Source organism: Rosa rugosa, chromosome 2 (assembly GCF_958449725.1).
Source record: "Rosa rugosa chromosome 2, drRosRugo1.1, whole genome shotgun sequence".
NCBI lineage: Eukaryota > Viridiplantae > Streptophyta > Magnoliopsida > Rosales > Rosaceae > Rosa > Rosa rugosa.
Window position 1 is genome coordinate 14314939 of NC_084821.1, and position 15447 is coordinate 14330385.

General features: G+C 38.8%; 1 protein-coding gene across 1 annotated transcript; it reads right to left on the bottom strand.

The window, feature by feature from the left end:
• Positions 1-9429: 9429 nt before the first annotated feature.
• On the bottom strand, positions 9430-12295 carry LOC133730150 (scarecrow-like protein 14). Its single transcript, XM_062157799.1, has one exon. It carries the CDS (start codon positions 11989-11991, stop codon positions 9889-9891), a length of 2103 nt encoding a protein of 700 aa, XP_062013783.1. The 5' UTR covers positions 11992-12295; the 3' UTR covers positions 9430-9888.
• Between the last annotated feature and the right edge of the window lie 3152 nt (positions 12296-15447).

Sequence of the window (15447 nt, forward strand, 5' to 3'; positions counted from 1 at the left end):
TGGGAGTTGTAATTCAAGGCTAGTCATGCTAGCTTCCTAGCTATTTGTGACTATCCTTGTTTTCTCCTACATTTCTCTACTCTTTGCTATTTGAATTTTGTAATTTTGATGTTCATGAATATGAGTTGTGAGTAGTTACTTTTGGAAGCTAGGGTTTCTAACTCTAGCTCAATTTTGATGTAATGAACATATTTTTCAAGTGATAAATAATGTATTTTCATATGGGTGCACTCTAATTACTATGTTAATTGATTCTTGATGCATAAATGTTAGGGAATTGACCATTCTCTTTGTTATGTTTTGAGATTTGTGATGTGTGATATAATTGGTGGTTCTTTTGTTCACTAGCTTCATGTAATTAGTGTGGTGTGTCAAGTAGTTGCTTAATCGAGAATGAATGATTGCCTAAGTTTCTATTTTCTTGTGCCCTTCGCCTTTAATCCTAGACGTTGTGGCCCTAACAAGGCATAATGATTAGGGTTAGAGAGTTCATTATTGCCTTAACCGGAAGAATGGATACCAAATAAAAGAAATTGACTTAGTGACCTTAACCGGCATTAGGTAGAGAACTAAGCAATCGTTAAATTTTAGGTTGTAACTATTGCATGCTTAAATCCCTAATTTCTAGAGCTCTAGGCCTTTAGTTCATGTTTTGGTAGCCCTACTAAGGTACTAACTCATGAATTAGAGAGTTCATATTTGTCCTAACCGAAAATGTGAATACCCTTAAGGAAATTCGGCTTAGTGGCCTTGACCGGCATTAAGTACGGGATTTGGTTCTCATGAAAATATGTTTGTTTGCTTGAAATGTGTTCGTTGCATTGAAATTGCTAGAGAGTGATCCCTAGTACCCAAACCTATCTCTCTTTTATTTTTATTTTCTTTGTTTTTAATTGTTGTTGTTAATTTAGTTTTTGACTTAGTCTTTTTAGAAAATCAAATCACAATGTTTAATGACAATTTCTACCTCATTGTAAATAGTCATCACTAGGCTTTTAGTTTTGATTAGGCTTTGATGAAAACCAGAGCCGAGCATTGGTAAAGCTTGGTGCCTTAGATTAGCCTTTTTATTTATTTTCTTTTTCTTTTATTTGTTTGCTAAGTGTCTTTATTTCCGATTACCCAAGGATTGTGGGTTAGCCACTAATCCCCGTGGTACGATAAACTTTGGGCATAATATTTCCCTATCTTGACAATGATACGTACGCTTGCGTAAATGTGTATTCAAGTCAATGGCGCCGTTGCCGGGGATTAGGGTTTAATAGCCTTAATCCCTTAGTGAATCGGTTCTTTAGGTCACATTGTTTCTTTATTAAAAAAAAAAAAAAAAATTGGTTGTTTATTTTGTTTGCTTATTCTCCAATTTTATATTTTTAATTTTCTTTTTGGTACTAATCTTACTTTTGGGAACTCATAGGTGCTTATTTCTTATCATGTTGCACTATGGATCGATGGAACTATGGATGGGATGATCCGAGGGGATATGAGCAAGAAAGTTTCTATGGTGGAGGTCATCAAGTGTGGAATTCTCATGCAGTCGGTTCTATGTCCTCTTGCAATGAAACTTGTGCTTTGTGTAATTCTCCATGGCATTCACGTTTTGAGTGCTCTTTGAGATTTGAATGCCCAAATTTTATGCAAGAGTGTGAGTACATGTATCAAGAGACATTTGTACCCGATGCATATCCACAAGATGAAGCTTATGAGCCTAGGAAGGAATTCGTTGAAGGACTACTAGCTCAATTGCAAGTCTCCCGAGATCTTTTACAAGCCTCTCAAGTTAGGATTTCAAGCTCGGTTGCTAGCTTCTCAAGAAATACTTATACATACCAATGAGCAACTTGAGGCTAGTCTTGCACAAGAGCCACCCTTCACCATTTATGAGCATGAATCTTTCTTTGAGCAAGTGGAGCCTATTTCAAGAGAAGAAGTACATATCAAGCATCTTGAGCAAGAGTCCTTTATGCAAGTTGAAAATAATGATAGTGATGTTGATGTACAAGAAATTGAGTTTGGTTATGAAAGTTTCAATGCAAGTGAGGTGAGAGACTACACTTCGGAGGAATGGGTGCAATATTGGAAATCTAAGCTTCCAAATGGAGGAGAGATATTTGAAGATGATTCCGAAGAGGAGGATGTCTTGTCTAGTGAGGAGGATGCGGAGCTTGAAGTCATACACCATAATCCCTTATTTATTGAGGCCGATATTCCCATCGAGGAAGAGAGTCTCTCACTACCTTGTAATGAAGAAGTTGAAGAGCCAAGGACTTTCTCTCCTCCTACATCCAAGGAGATCCATCATGAGCTTCCCAAGGTGGATTGTAGAATATTGAGCACTTATGTTATTAATGAGAGGATTGGGATCAAGGTAAATTTACCTCTCAATCCACCATTAAGTGGTCAATGTTTCTACAATGAGGTGATGGATTGGAAAGGAAATGGAGCACTTGCACTCACCATTTCCCATCACTCTCAAGAGCTTCTACCACCTATTGTTCCTATGTGCATCATTTCTACACCACTTGAGAAGGAGAAGGCAAGGATAGTTCCTAGAAGAAAAATTGAGAAGAAGAGGAAGATTAAGAAGCTATACTTTTGGCCACCAAATGGAGTATTCTTATGTAGCTCTTGGTCTTGTCTCTATGACACATCGAAGAGTCCCTTAGCCCCAAACAATAGGGTGGTCGTACTTGAGAAGTATCCACCTTGACAAAGATCATGTTCTATAGACCGGCTTGGGGTCTTTAAAAACAAGCGCTTCTAGGGAGGCAACCCTATGTTTTTTTGAAATTTCCTGGTTTATTTTGCATCAATAAGGCTATTTAGCCATCTTTTTGGGAGGAAGGGAGGTGACCGGAGTTGGAAATGTGAAGGAGAATTAATTTGGTAGTGAGCAGTTTCTGTCCCGAATATTCGGTTGATTTTGGGTGACTATAGCCTCCATTATACATTATATTTTGAGCTTAAATTCTCTGGAGATATTCCTCTATATGTCTACTCTCTAGTGCCAAAATTTCAGCCTTGTTGAGTCACTGGCACTCAAGTTACTTAATGGTCAATGCAAGGAGGTCAGAACAGAGACAGCTACTGTAGAGTGACTTTGGGCAGCTACATCTTCAATATCCCAAGCAATTTGGAGCTAAAATTTTTCAGAGATGTGTCTTCATATGTCCTCTATATACAGGAGAAATAGTTTTTGATTTGAACCTTCCTAGCTTCAGATATAGTGTTCCAAGTGACAGGGGCCAGAAACAGGGCAGAACAGAAACTGCAGAACAGATCAGTGAGTTTGGAGGCCAACGATTTTTGACTCAGAATTTATTTTTCAATGAAATTTTAATAGAAGGTAATTTCTTGAGTCTAGTTTCATTTGAAGTTAGTCTCACCCTCTTTGCACCTCTGGAGCTTTAGATATTTCGGTTTTGGTGACTGAGGGTCAGCAGAAGTCTTCATGACAGGACGCCAATTTTGGCCAGCTTTGGTTTTCATCTCAGTTGAAGATATGTGGCTCACTTTATATGGATAGAAAGCTCTTTGAGTCTATTTTCTATTACAAGTTGTCCCACTTACCTATCTCTTTCTGAGTATGAGATATGAGCATTTGAAGACAGAAAGGTCATTGCTGGACGTTTTCTGCACTCACTAGTTTTTTGTTCACTCGGGTTGATTGGACTTCTTGCACTTCAATTCTTCAATGGAGGCCATTATTGGGCTGTTGTGAGGTGTGTTGGATGTGGTCAAGACCATGCGCTTAATGGAGGACTCTTTTCCTTATTCTTTGAAGTGGTTGTTGTGTGACTCATTGCTCAAGGACATTTATGTTCTAAATGGAGTCGATCTTTTCATGAGCACCTAGAGCTAGCTTGGGGCATACGTTAAGGAAGTCAAGGCCTTGTGCCTTGAGGTTGGTTTCTCATATTTGTCTTCTCCGAAGGTTGTGAGCAATGGTGGTCAACAAAGGGGGTTTCCGTAACTTTTCTCTGCATTTAGATTTTTATTTTCTTAGTTAAATTTTTGTGCTTTCACCCAAACTTCACTCTCATGCCTAAATCCGACATGGATTTAGCTTTCGAGCTCACTTTACAACATTGAGGACAATGTTGGTTTTAAGTGTGGGGGTGAGGGCTCGAGTGCCCTATTTTCTTCACTGCACATTACAAGGCGTATAGAGACTTCAAAGAGAATGAAGCCTATTTTGCCAAAGAAGAAGAAGAAGAAGATGGTGATGATGCCAACGTCAATCTCACCATAGCGGACTTCAAATCTAACAAGGAATTGCACAAGGATGCTGCAGATTTTGATTAGTGTAGTCCTTTATATTTCCAAGAATTATGTAATGGCAATTATGTCTTAGTCAATAAATGACATTTTGTATTAACTCTTTCTTATGTGGCGCATCCAATGAAATATGATGTCTAGGAAAGTAATTGAGACTAGTGGTACTTAAGAGAGCCTCGCTTCACCGACATCTCTCTATACTTCCCTGGTCATATTTGATTGGAGTTACCAAACGGATAGAGTGACTACGATTTGCCTAACTTTGATTTTATGTTGGATTAGATTATGGTCACAAAACTTTGACGTAATCATTGGCTATTATTAATAAAGTATCGATTTATTTTATTCAATGTCTTGGACATCATTTAATTTCGAACTTTATTATTTTTCAGTATGTTTCCCGGAGAGCTAGAATGCCTCGTGGATAGTGCAACTACACATACCATCCTTCGAAATAGGCAGCTATTCCTATGGATGGCGCCTACTCGATCTTCTGTGACTACGATGGCTGGATCATCTCAATTGATTCATGGTCGAGGACTAGCCCAATTTATGTTGCCAAATGGCACAACGTTAAATGTCACCGAAACTCTTTATGCTCCTAGGGCAGGAAGAACCCTATTGAGCTTCAAAGATATAAGAGCCAATGGTTTTCATGTGGAAACACATTGTGAGAATGGACAAGAGTTTCTTTGCATCACCTCTAATAACTACGGACATAAACGAGTATTAAAGAAACTTATGTGTCGCTCTAGTGGGTTGTATGCAACCACTATTCGAGTCATTGAATCTAATCATGTTATGAGAGATGATTTATGGGATTCTGACACATACAGGCTTGGGCATGACCGTTTGGGACACCCAGGTCGTCACATGATGATCCGTATATTAAAGACTTTACACGGACATCATTTTTTCAGAACGAAAGGAAGTAAAAATCGGATTTTGGAATCCGAAAGAGCCCCTGCGCCTCACAGTGCCGTTCACCCCCAAAACCGGCCATCCTTGGCTGGCGCCGCCGTCCCCCTGCGGCCTCAGGGTGGCATTGACGCCACCAATGCTCTTTCGTCTCCAAATTTTACTTCTCAAGTCCTTTGTGACTTCGTGGCTCAACCAAAATCCTCATTGGTTGTTTCTAAAGCCCATCATTCGTTCTGCAAAGCCTGCTCTTTAGTAAAATTAGGATCGAGACCCTCTTATGCAAAGGACACTAAAGAAAACATACCATTCTTACAACGAATCCAAGGTGATATTTATGGACCTATTCAACCACCATGCGGACCATTTAGATATTTTATGGTATTGGTTAATGCATCGACACGCTGGTCACATGTCATGCTATTGTCCACAAGGAACGCTGCATTAGCTAAACTCCTAGCACAAATAATTAAGTTAAGGGCTCACCACCTTGATCATCCTATTAAGTTTATCATCCTATTAAGTCTATAAGATTAGACAACGCTAGGGAGTTTACATCAAAAACTTTTGATGATTATTGCATGTCCATTGGGATTGATGTTGACCATCCAGTTCCTCACGTTCACACCCAAAATGGTCTCGCAGAAGCCGCCATTAAACGACTACAAGTGGTCGCTAGGGCATTGGTAATGAGCACCAATCTCCTTATTTCTGCTTGGGGCTATGCAATATTGCATGCAGCTGTGCTTATTCGTCTGAGGCCCACTGCCACTCAACCCTTTTCTGCGTCCCAGATGGTGACTAGGTATGAGCCTAATGTCTCACACTTACGCATATTTGGGTGTGCAGTATATGTGCCTATTGCGCCGCCACAGCGCACCAAAATGGGTCCTCAACGACGATTAGGCGTTTACGTTAGATATGATTCTCCAACGATTATCCGCTACATAGAACGCTTAATAGGCTATCTCTTTACCGCTAGATTTGCGGATTGTCACTTCGATGAGACAGTCTTCCCGTCATTAAGGGGAGATAAGAACATCAATGTTCAACAGGAACGACAGGAATTGTCGTGGTCTGTCCCCACTCTGTCTCATCTTGATCCCCGAACCGCACAGTCTAAAATTGAAGTGCGGAGAATTCTCGATCTTCAGAACGTAGCAGAATCGATGCCTGATGCGTTTTCTGATATCGCTAAAGTAACGAGATCATACATACATGCTGCAAACGTGCCTGCAAGGATTGATGTCCCTAAAATTAGAGGACAAGACGCCATCTCAAGGGCAACTGAGCATGGCGCCAACGTCCCCTCTCACAGTGATGGTGACGTTATGGCTAGGCCCACGGCTCCTGCCAGGAAGCGCGGGAGGCCCATAGGTTTGATGGATTCTCGCCCAAGAAAGAAAGTGAGTTTGGCACAGAATAATCCATTAATCATCGATGTAAATAATCCATCTCATAAGAATATTCCGGATTATGGTTATGTCCAAGAGACATCATTGGGGGACGCTCCAATGTCAGAACCAACTCTAGAGAATAGAGAGATTTCCGTGAATTACACTAGTGTACATGAGATGATGGATAAAAATTCTATGGCAATTGATGATGCATTTGCATATCATGTTGCAAAAGGAATTATAGAATATGATGATATCGAACCTCGCTCTGTCGAAGAATGTCAACGAAGAGCAGATTGGCATAAATGGAAAGATGTGATCCAGGCTTAATTGGATTCACTAACAAAGAGACAAGTATTTGGGCCTATAACGCAGACACCCCCAGATGTAAAACCTGTTGGCCATAAATGGGTCTTTGTTAGAAAGCGTAATGAGAAAAATGAGGTGGTAAGATATAAAGCCCGCCTCGTGGCGCAAGGTTTCTCACAACGCCTTGGAATCGACTACGAGGAGACATATTCTCCCGTAATGGACGTTATAACGTTCCGCTACCTTGTCAGTTTGGTAGTTTCCGAAAAACTTGACATGCAGCTTATAGATGTGGTTACAGCAAATCTCTATGGGGATCTAGATTCAGAGATATATATGAAGGTCCCAGATGGACTTTAATTACCCAAATCAAGTGGCTCTAAACCACGGAGCGCGTTTTCAATAAGATTAAAACGCTCACTATATGGATTAAAACAATCCAGACGGATGTGGTATAACCATCTGAGTGACTACTTGATTGGGAAGGGATATATTAATAATGAAATATGCTCATGCGTGTTCATTAAAAGAACAAGTTCTAGATTTGCAATCATAGCAGTTTATGTCGATGACATGAACCTAATTGGAACTCTAGATGAGTTGAAGGAAACTGCTAAAAATTTGAAATCTGAATTTGAGATGAAAGATCTTGGGAAAACACGGTTTTGTCTCGATTTAGAACTCGAGCACCGTAGTGATGGGATTTTGATCCATCAGTCTGCATATACTCAGAAAATTCTAAGGCGCTTTAATAAAGATAAAGCAAAGCCTGTGAGTACTCCCATGATCGGTCGTAGTCTTAAGCCCGGAAAAGATCTGTTTCATCCAAAGGATGAGGACGAAGAATCACTAGAGGCCGAAGTGCCCTACTTAAGTGCAATAGGCGCTTTATTGTACTTAGCTCAATGCACAAGACCGGACATCTCATTCGCAGTGAACTTGTTAGCTCGACATAGCTCTGCGCCAACACGCCGCCATTGGATTGGTGTAAAGACAATCTTTCGATACCTAAGAGGTACTATTGATATGGACCTATTTTATCCCTACAGAGAGAAAAGGAATGACGGAAATTTGGGATCGGACCCTAAAAGGCAAAATGCCACCGTCCAAAGTATTGCCGCCGCCGTCCAGGGTGGCCGGCCTCATCCTACTCCTCTCCATCAAAACGACAATGATGTTTTGATGGGTTTTGCTGATGCAGGGTACCTCTCTGACCCTCACAAAGGTCGCTCCCAAACGGGTTATGTCTTTACTATGGGAAACACTGCGATATCTTGGAGGTCTACAAAACAGATCCTTGTTGCTACTTCCTCAAATCATGCAGAGATTATTGCTCTATATGAAGCTGTGAGTGAATGCATATTGCTAATGTCTGTAATTAGACATATTCAAGGAAGTTGTGGTTTGAAATCTACCATGGATGAACCTACATGCATTTATGAGGATAATGCAGCTTGTATTGAACAAATGAAGTTAGGTTTCATCAAGGGCGACAACACCAAGCACATATCGCCTAAGTTCTTTTATAATCAACAACAACAATCACTTCTAAAGATTGAAGTGAATCAAATCCGATCAGAGGATAATGTAGCGGACTTATTCACTAAGTCTTTACCTAAATCCACCTTCGAGAAACATGTGAAGAGCATCGGATTGAGAAAGTTATCCGAACTCCCATGATTGTAGCAATCAGGGGGAGATATCGACATCAGGGGGAGTTATGATGCCTACATGTTTGATCTCGAAGAGTAGAGGACGTGTTGTACTCATTTCTCCTCCTCGAGCGTATTTTTTACTCGAGCAAGGTTTTTAACGAGGCAACGGATGAAGCGTCATCACCAAGTTTGAGCAGCACAAGAGGGAGTGTTGAAGGAAAATCGACTTAGTGTGCCTTATCAAACTAGGAGTAGTAATAGAAGAGAAAGTTCTAGAATTCATAATCCTACTCGGATTAGTATTCCTTGTAACATTAGAACATGTACTTTGTAATCCCTATATATAGGGCTCCTATTCTCAATAATATGACAACAATTCTCTCTTCGATTCTCTCTCAAATCTCTTTTACTTAAACAACATCTAGTTACAATTTTGAATTTTCCTAGCAATATGACGTGATATGAATCTAATCTGTTCTACATGGAACAAAAAAATATCGTCAGATTAGCTTTTAATGATTTTTTTATCTAATCTTTTCTAGCAATATGACGTTATATGAATCTCATTACATTTATTACAAAGAATAACAAATAGCAAGAGGAATACCTACTCTGAAGGAAATGCTATATAAGGTTTACAAATTACAATCAGCATTCTGTCTTCCTCATCGTATGACACCATGATAGAATCAGACTTGTTTCATACCATCCCTAAGCAATAGCTTAGTTTCCAAGTAAATGATCGACATCAAGTTCCAAATGGAACCTAAAGGGCATTATTTTCGTTACAGACAAATGTTGCAGTCCCAAAACCTGGTTTCTGTAACAAATGTATAGTTTTTATTAAATTTATTTGTTTGTACAGACTAAAAGAAGAAAAACAAAAGAATAGAATAATTAGACTTTCAACAAGGATACAAAAGGCATAATATGATATATGGACAATAGGTAGACGTTCATCAAGGAATACAAAAGCTTTATCCAAAAAACGAAACAAAAAAAGAACGAATACTGGAGGCATAAGTAGCATTAGATCTTCAGAGTGGATCCACCATACCACATGAATCAGCTACTGCACCTGAATAAGTGGGAAGTACCTTGTACTACCAAAATTATGGATAATTGACCAACCGAGATTGTTGTTTGCGAAGTAGATAGCATGATATGAACTAGGGCTTGCTTAAGCTTTGCTTCAAAAGATTATAAATCCTAGATCAAGCCCTCTGTCACGGAGAGGACTAGAAATAGATGATCACCTCATTAAGCCATGATCACAATACATGAACAAACAACTTTGTCCAAAAAACAAAAGAAAGAGCAATGTCAAACTCCTAGCTAGGCTTCCAAAAAGAAAGAGCCATGAGGGTTCTTCCTTTCCATCCCTGCAGCATCCAATGGCCATCTTCATCAACTCTAAAATCATTATGATAACGCATTACTTTTGACATAGTCTTCACTTCCTTCAACAGCTTCTGGTCTAATGGTAGCTGCTTGAACCCAGCCCTCAAATTCCTGACGTGCCACTGCCTGTATGTTTCAGGCCTTTCAACTCTTTCCAGTCCTTCACACGCTACGACATTAATTATATCTCTACCATATATTGCTTGTTCAAACATCAGCCGCTGTTCATCTTCACGAGAGATGGTCGCCTCGAGCATATCAAACAGTGAATAGAAGTGGAGGAGTGCCTCTCTAAATCGTGTGAGAAAGAAGGGAGCATTGTATGTCCCATTGACAACACCATGAATGAATAGGTCTGGACTAATTTTCCTTATCAACTTAAGGACAGCATCTCTTGGACTGTTCACCATCACCGTCTCATCTGGTATGTTCCTTAACCGGTGCAAACAATTGACCACAATCAGCTCAGTTCGGTCAATTTTGATGTCCTCAATTCGGATAGTTTCCCATTTCTGGGCAATGACATTATACTCAAATGGGACATCAAATCTCTTGGCATACTTTTCTAAGCGACGTCCGGTCTCTTCAACTCTTTCTGTAGGTCGAAAACCTGGTTGGGGAAGCTCAATGGCTGTGATACGAAGCTTAGGAGGTCCACCAGGTCTTTGGGACAGACGTTGGATCAGGCAAGGCCATTGAAATCCATAAGAAATACCAAAATCAATAATGTGAAGCCTTGTCGCTTTTTCTGTTAGCTTCATGATTGTTCTGTTGGCAAAGAAGTGTGACATCTTCTTGAAAGGGCATGCTGTAATAACTACCTGGTATGCTTTTAAGATTTCAGCAGCTGATGTCTGCACACTTACAAGAGGCGAATACGATGGGGTTTTGGCACCAGCCAAGCGCGCGTTGAGGCCATCAGCAAAGTAATGGGCTAACCTCTGGGTTGCATCACCATGGGGGGTTGTGTGCTGCCTTATCTGCTTGAGTAGTTCACTTGCAGTTCGTTGGTCAAAGTTTGCCACAGCTTGTGCACTTTGAGTTAGCATTGTGCACAAATCTACCACTTCGCCAATGTCACTCTGTCGCTTTGCCTTCAATCCTTTTGACTGCTTGTTACGCTGCAACTTCCCATCTCCTTCAGTTTTCAAAGACTCATAATCAGCACAAAGCATAGCGTCATGATTTTCGGGACAAAGCAAAACCTCATCAAACATTTCTTGTGGCTCAAAGTCATCCCCTACAGCAGCAGACTGCTTGTTGCTTCTCTCTTCTTCTGGAAAATGACTATCCTCCCTTTGATGAGTCTTCTTTCCCTTTGATCCATTGGTCGAGTTGTAGCCTTCAGCCCCTGACTCAGATGCGACTGAACCTTGAGGCATCAATTGAAACCTCTCTAAGTCAAACATTTCAAGTTTCGGATTTGAAAAGAACTTGCTTGCTTCACCCACACCTCCAAAATTCCCAAGACTTTGCATCTCAGACAATGAATCAGAAACCGAACGGGTATTCGATGAAGACTCAAATAGTGAAGATTGGACGGGAGAGCATTCCGGATCCCAAACCCAATCTGTCTTAACAGCAAAAGAGCCGTTACTGTTTCGGAAACTCTGTGGGGAATCATCTTCTGAACTCTCAGAGCTTTGGTGCACAGAACTAGAGGGTTGGTCGGGTAAAGGAGGGTCCTTCTGATTAAGGACATCATAGAAAGACTTCTCAGCAGCTTGGAGGGCTAAACAGTCCTGCAACATGCAGGGCTTACCCTCCAAGTCTTCTTCCAGAAGAATATCATTTATGTACTTGAGTACAGGATGGTTGCAGTCATTGATATCAAGACCATCTACCTCTGAACCCTCATTACTTGAAACACTAGAAAGGTCAGATTTAGATGCAAGTAAAATTGGATTGGTGGATTCATGATTTATTTTGAACCCATTTACAAGATTGGGATTTGGACAGACTGAAACTGGGCCATGGTCAAATTTGAACCTCTCCATGGGATTGGAGACAGAATATCTGTAAAGGGTATCCATAGGAACACCTAATCTATAAAGATCTAGTCAGATTCTCCCATCTTTCAAAAAACCCAACTCTGACATGAAACTTTGACACTAAGGATTAAAGCTTGGAAAAAGAAGAGTGAAAAATGAAATACCCAGAAAGAGAGCACGAATCAGACTTGAGTAATAATATCATCAAACAGATTATGTGCAAGAACGAAAATGAACAAACAGAACTTGAATGAAAGCTCAAACTCTAGGAAAGATTGCAGATTACTTTACCTCTGAGAAAATGAGAGTGGCTGGAGGTTGATTTATATATTCAAAGCTTGTCAACAAGAGAGAAGCTGGGAGAAGAAGCATGATTTTCTTATCAACGAAGCTTCTGGGAAGGTCTTAAAGTTCGATAAGTCAGCCACAACCTTCGAACTAATTGCAGAGGACCAGAACATAAAGATAATATTGAAAAATCCGACGGTCAAGTCCATTAGTGTGGGTGTATTTTAACTTTTGGAGAGAGTGGGTGTTCACATTGGATCTAATTGTCAATTTCGCTTTTATCCAAACAAGATTAAGAGGTTGGATGAGCTTTCTTTTCTTGTCTTGATATTTCTAGGTCACTTGCGGCAAAGGTAGTGATGGTCATTAAGACGATTCAACTTATTTGGGTGAAAGATTTAAAATATGTTTGGTTACAGGTGGACTCTTAAATTGTGCTTGACCTTTTTTGTTCTCTCATGTTGGCTAATTGACAGCTTCGTATGGGGTGAAAGTATTGTTTGAATTTTAGTGATGTATTTTCGCTCCTTTCATATATATCGGGAAGGAAATCAATGCACCTTTCAATTTTGTTCATTCGCTTTGAAAGTTTATAAATTTTGAATGTTCACGAAGTAGTGCGTTTTACTTTTTAAAATAAATCAAACTATCATATGGTTTTTAAAAGTAAAACATCACATGTGAAATCTAGGTGATCATGTTTAGGCTTCTCTTTGCAAAAGCACTGATGATGCTGATGGAATTCCTCCGTTTGACCAATGGACCACATTAAACATTAAATCTTTAGCCTTAAACTGTTGTGGGTCAAATTAAGAGTTTTAAATAACTTACCGGATTAGTTGGAGACTTGGAGGATACTCCATTACTCCCTCTCTTTAATGCATTCTTGCCCATCTAACCTTTAGCCAACATAATTGAAAAAGAAAAAAAAGAAAAAAAAACATTACTCAACATACTTATTCATATCAACATATATGAATATGTAAAAACAGCTAACCAGTGGCTTAAATAAACATATTTTTCAAGATCTTGTTTGGTTCGCGGAAAGTAGATATAGGGAAAGGAAAGTTGCTCATTTCTTACGTTTGAGATGCAAAATGAAAGAGGAAATACTTTCCTGAAGCAAAGAAAAATAGGGGAAAAAATCGTTCATTCCATACTCCAAATGAATCATTTTCCCCATTTCTTTCCTTGCATTTATAACTCACAACACATTATTTTATTGCATTAATACAAACTTTGTACTTTCTAGATATCTTTCCTTGTGTTACCAAATATCGGAACAGAAAGTTCTTGGAAATTTTATTTCCCTTTCAGTTCCCTTCCTATGGGAAAGACAAAAGAATTGCTTTCATTTCCGTGAACCAAACGAGACCAAAGAATAATTATTCTATGGTCTTGGATAAGGGTGGGCAAAAAAAAAAAAAATTTGCCTTAAAAACCGGCCGAATCGGACTGATGTTCCGGTTTGATGATCGAACATTGTAAAAGGAAAAAAAACAGATAAAAAAGAAAACCAGACCAAAACCGATTAAACTGGGTTCAAATCCAGTTTATACTACCAAACTGAATCTGTCGATTTTAATTTATATATATAAATAGTTTGTGCTATTATTATTTTGGAAAGTTTTTCGGAAATTTCATTTCCCTTCCAGTTCCCTTCTCATGGGAAAGACAAAGAAATTACTTTCTTTTCCGCGAATTGAATGAGACTAGAGAATAATTATTCTATGGTCTTGGATAAGGGTGGGCAAAAAAAAAAATTGCCTTGAAAACCGACCGAATTGGACTAGTTTTCAGGTTCAATGATTGAACCAATGTAAAAGGGAAAAAAAATGATCGAACCAATGTAAAAGGGGGAAAAAAAAATCATACCAAAACCGATTAAACCGGGTTCAAATCCAGTTTATAATGCCAAACCAAATCGGTCGATTTTTATTTATATCTATCAATAGTTTGTGTTGTTATTATTTTGTGTTCAACATTTTCTATTTTTCTTTTGTTATTATTATTGTTTTTTATGAAGGGGTTGTTATTTTTGTTTGGCAATGATCTACGATCTGGAGGGATTGCTATTTTTGTTTGGGAATGATATGTCACGCTATCTGACATATTTATGGTTCTTAGTTTGGGAATAATATATATAGTTGTTCTGTCCATTTATTTTATCTCACACAGTAGCATGAAGAGAATTCCTTGCCATGCCTCCAAAGAGAGAAGAGTGATCCTTGTGTATTATTAGTCTTATTCATTGTTATCATCCCTACCAGAAAATATGCAATTATTCACAACATATTTGTTCACAATCATTATTTGTAATAATCTGTAAATCTGATGAATTTCACTTTGAAACACAAAAATATAAAAAAAAATAAGAAAATAAAAATTGAGCTCAGAAAATTGGTTATCATTTGTTAGTTCTTTTATTTTTTTGCTAAATACAAAATTAGGCTTGAAATTGGGTCAATCTCTATAGAAAATCTAAAATTTAAGTTAAAAACAGATGTTTTCTAAACAAAAAACCCATTACAAACCGAAACCGAATCACGCCGATTCTGAAATTAGGCCCAACAGTTATTTCGGCCCGGCCCATTTTAAATCGATGCTCGGTTTGAATTTTTGGCCTACCGACTCAATCGGGTCAGAAACGGTTTGGACCTCAGACCGACCCGACCTGACATATGCCCAATCTTAGTCTTGGACTACCATGTGGCACTGCCATGTGGTGGTATGAGTCAATAATATTACTCGAATTTGGTAGAGACCATGCAGGGGGTGAAAAAAGAAAAATTAAATTAAGATAACCAATTAAAAATTAGTACGCTCATATGAACCAATAACATCAGTCTAAACCACCACGTGTACCATGGTCTAGAATCATATAATAATTTTCCTTTTTCAAATAAGGGTTTACTAAATATATAAATGTGGCTAAGCTCTTCGGGTAGGTCTTTGGATTAGAACAAGTTATGGGTTGGTTTTTTCTTATAATGCAATTAATATATACATAGAGGCATGCTCACCTAAGTGACAGTTTAAGGGACAAGTGAATCTGACGGCTGAAACTAAATGCACAGTTATAAGTTATTGTAATTTCAACTTATAAATTTAATATATGTGGTTGAGATACATACATATAGAGGGCTGTTCAGAAGCAGACAAATCCTCAAGTTTAATAGTGCAAATTAAACTTTTGGTATTTAGGCTTCT

What these genes read in the sequence shown, in the direction of transcription:
- LOC133730150 (XM_062157799.1), bottom strand. Translation starts at nt 11,991, where the DNA reads ATGGATACCCTTTACAGATATTCTGTCTCCAATCCCATGGAGAGGTTC.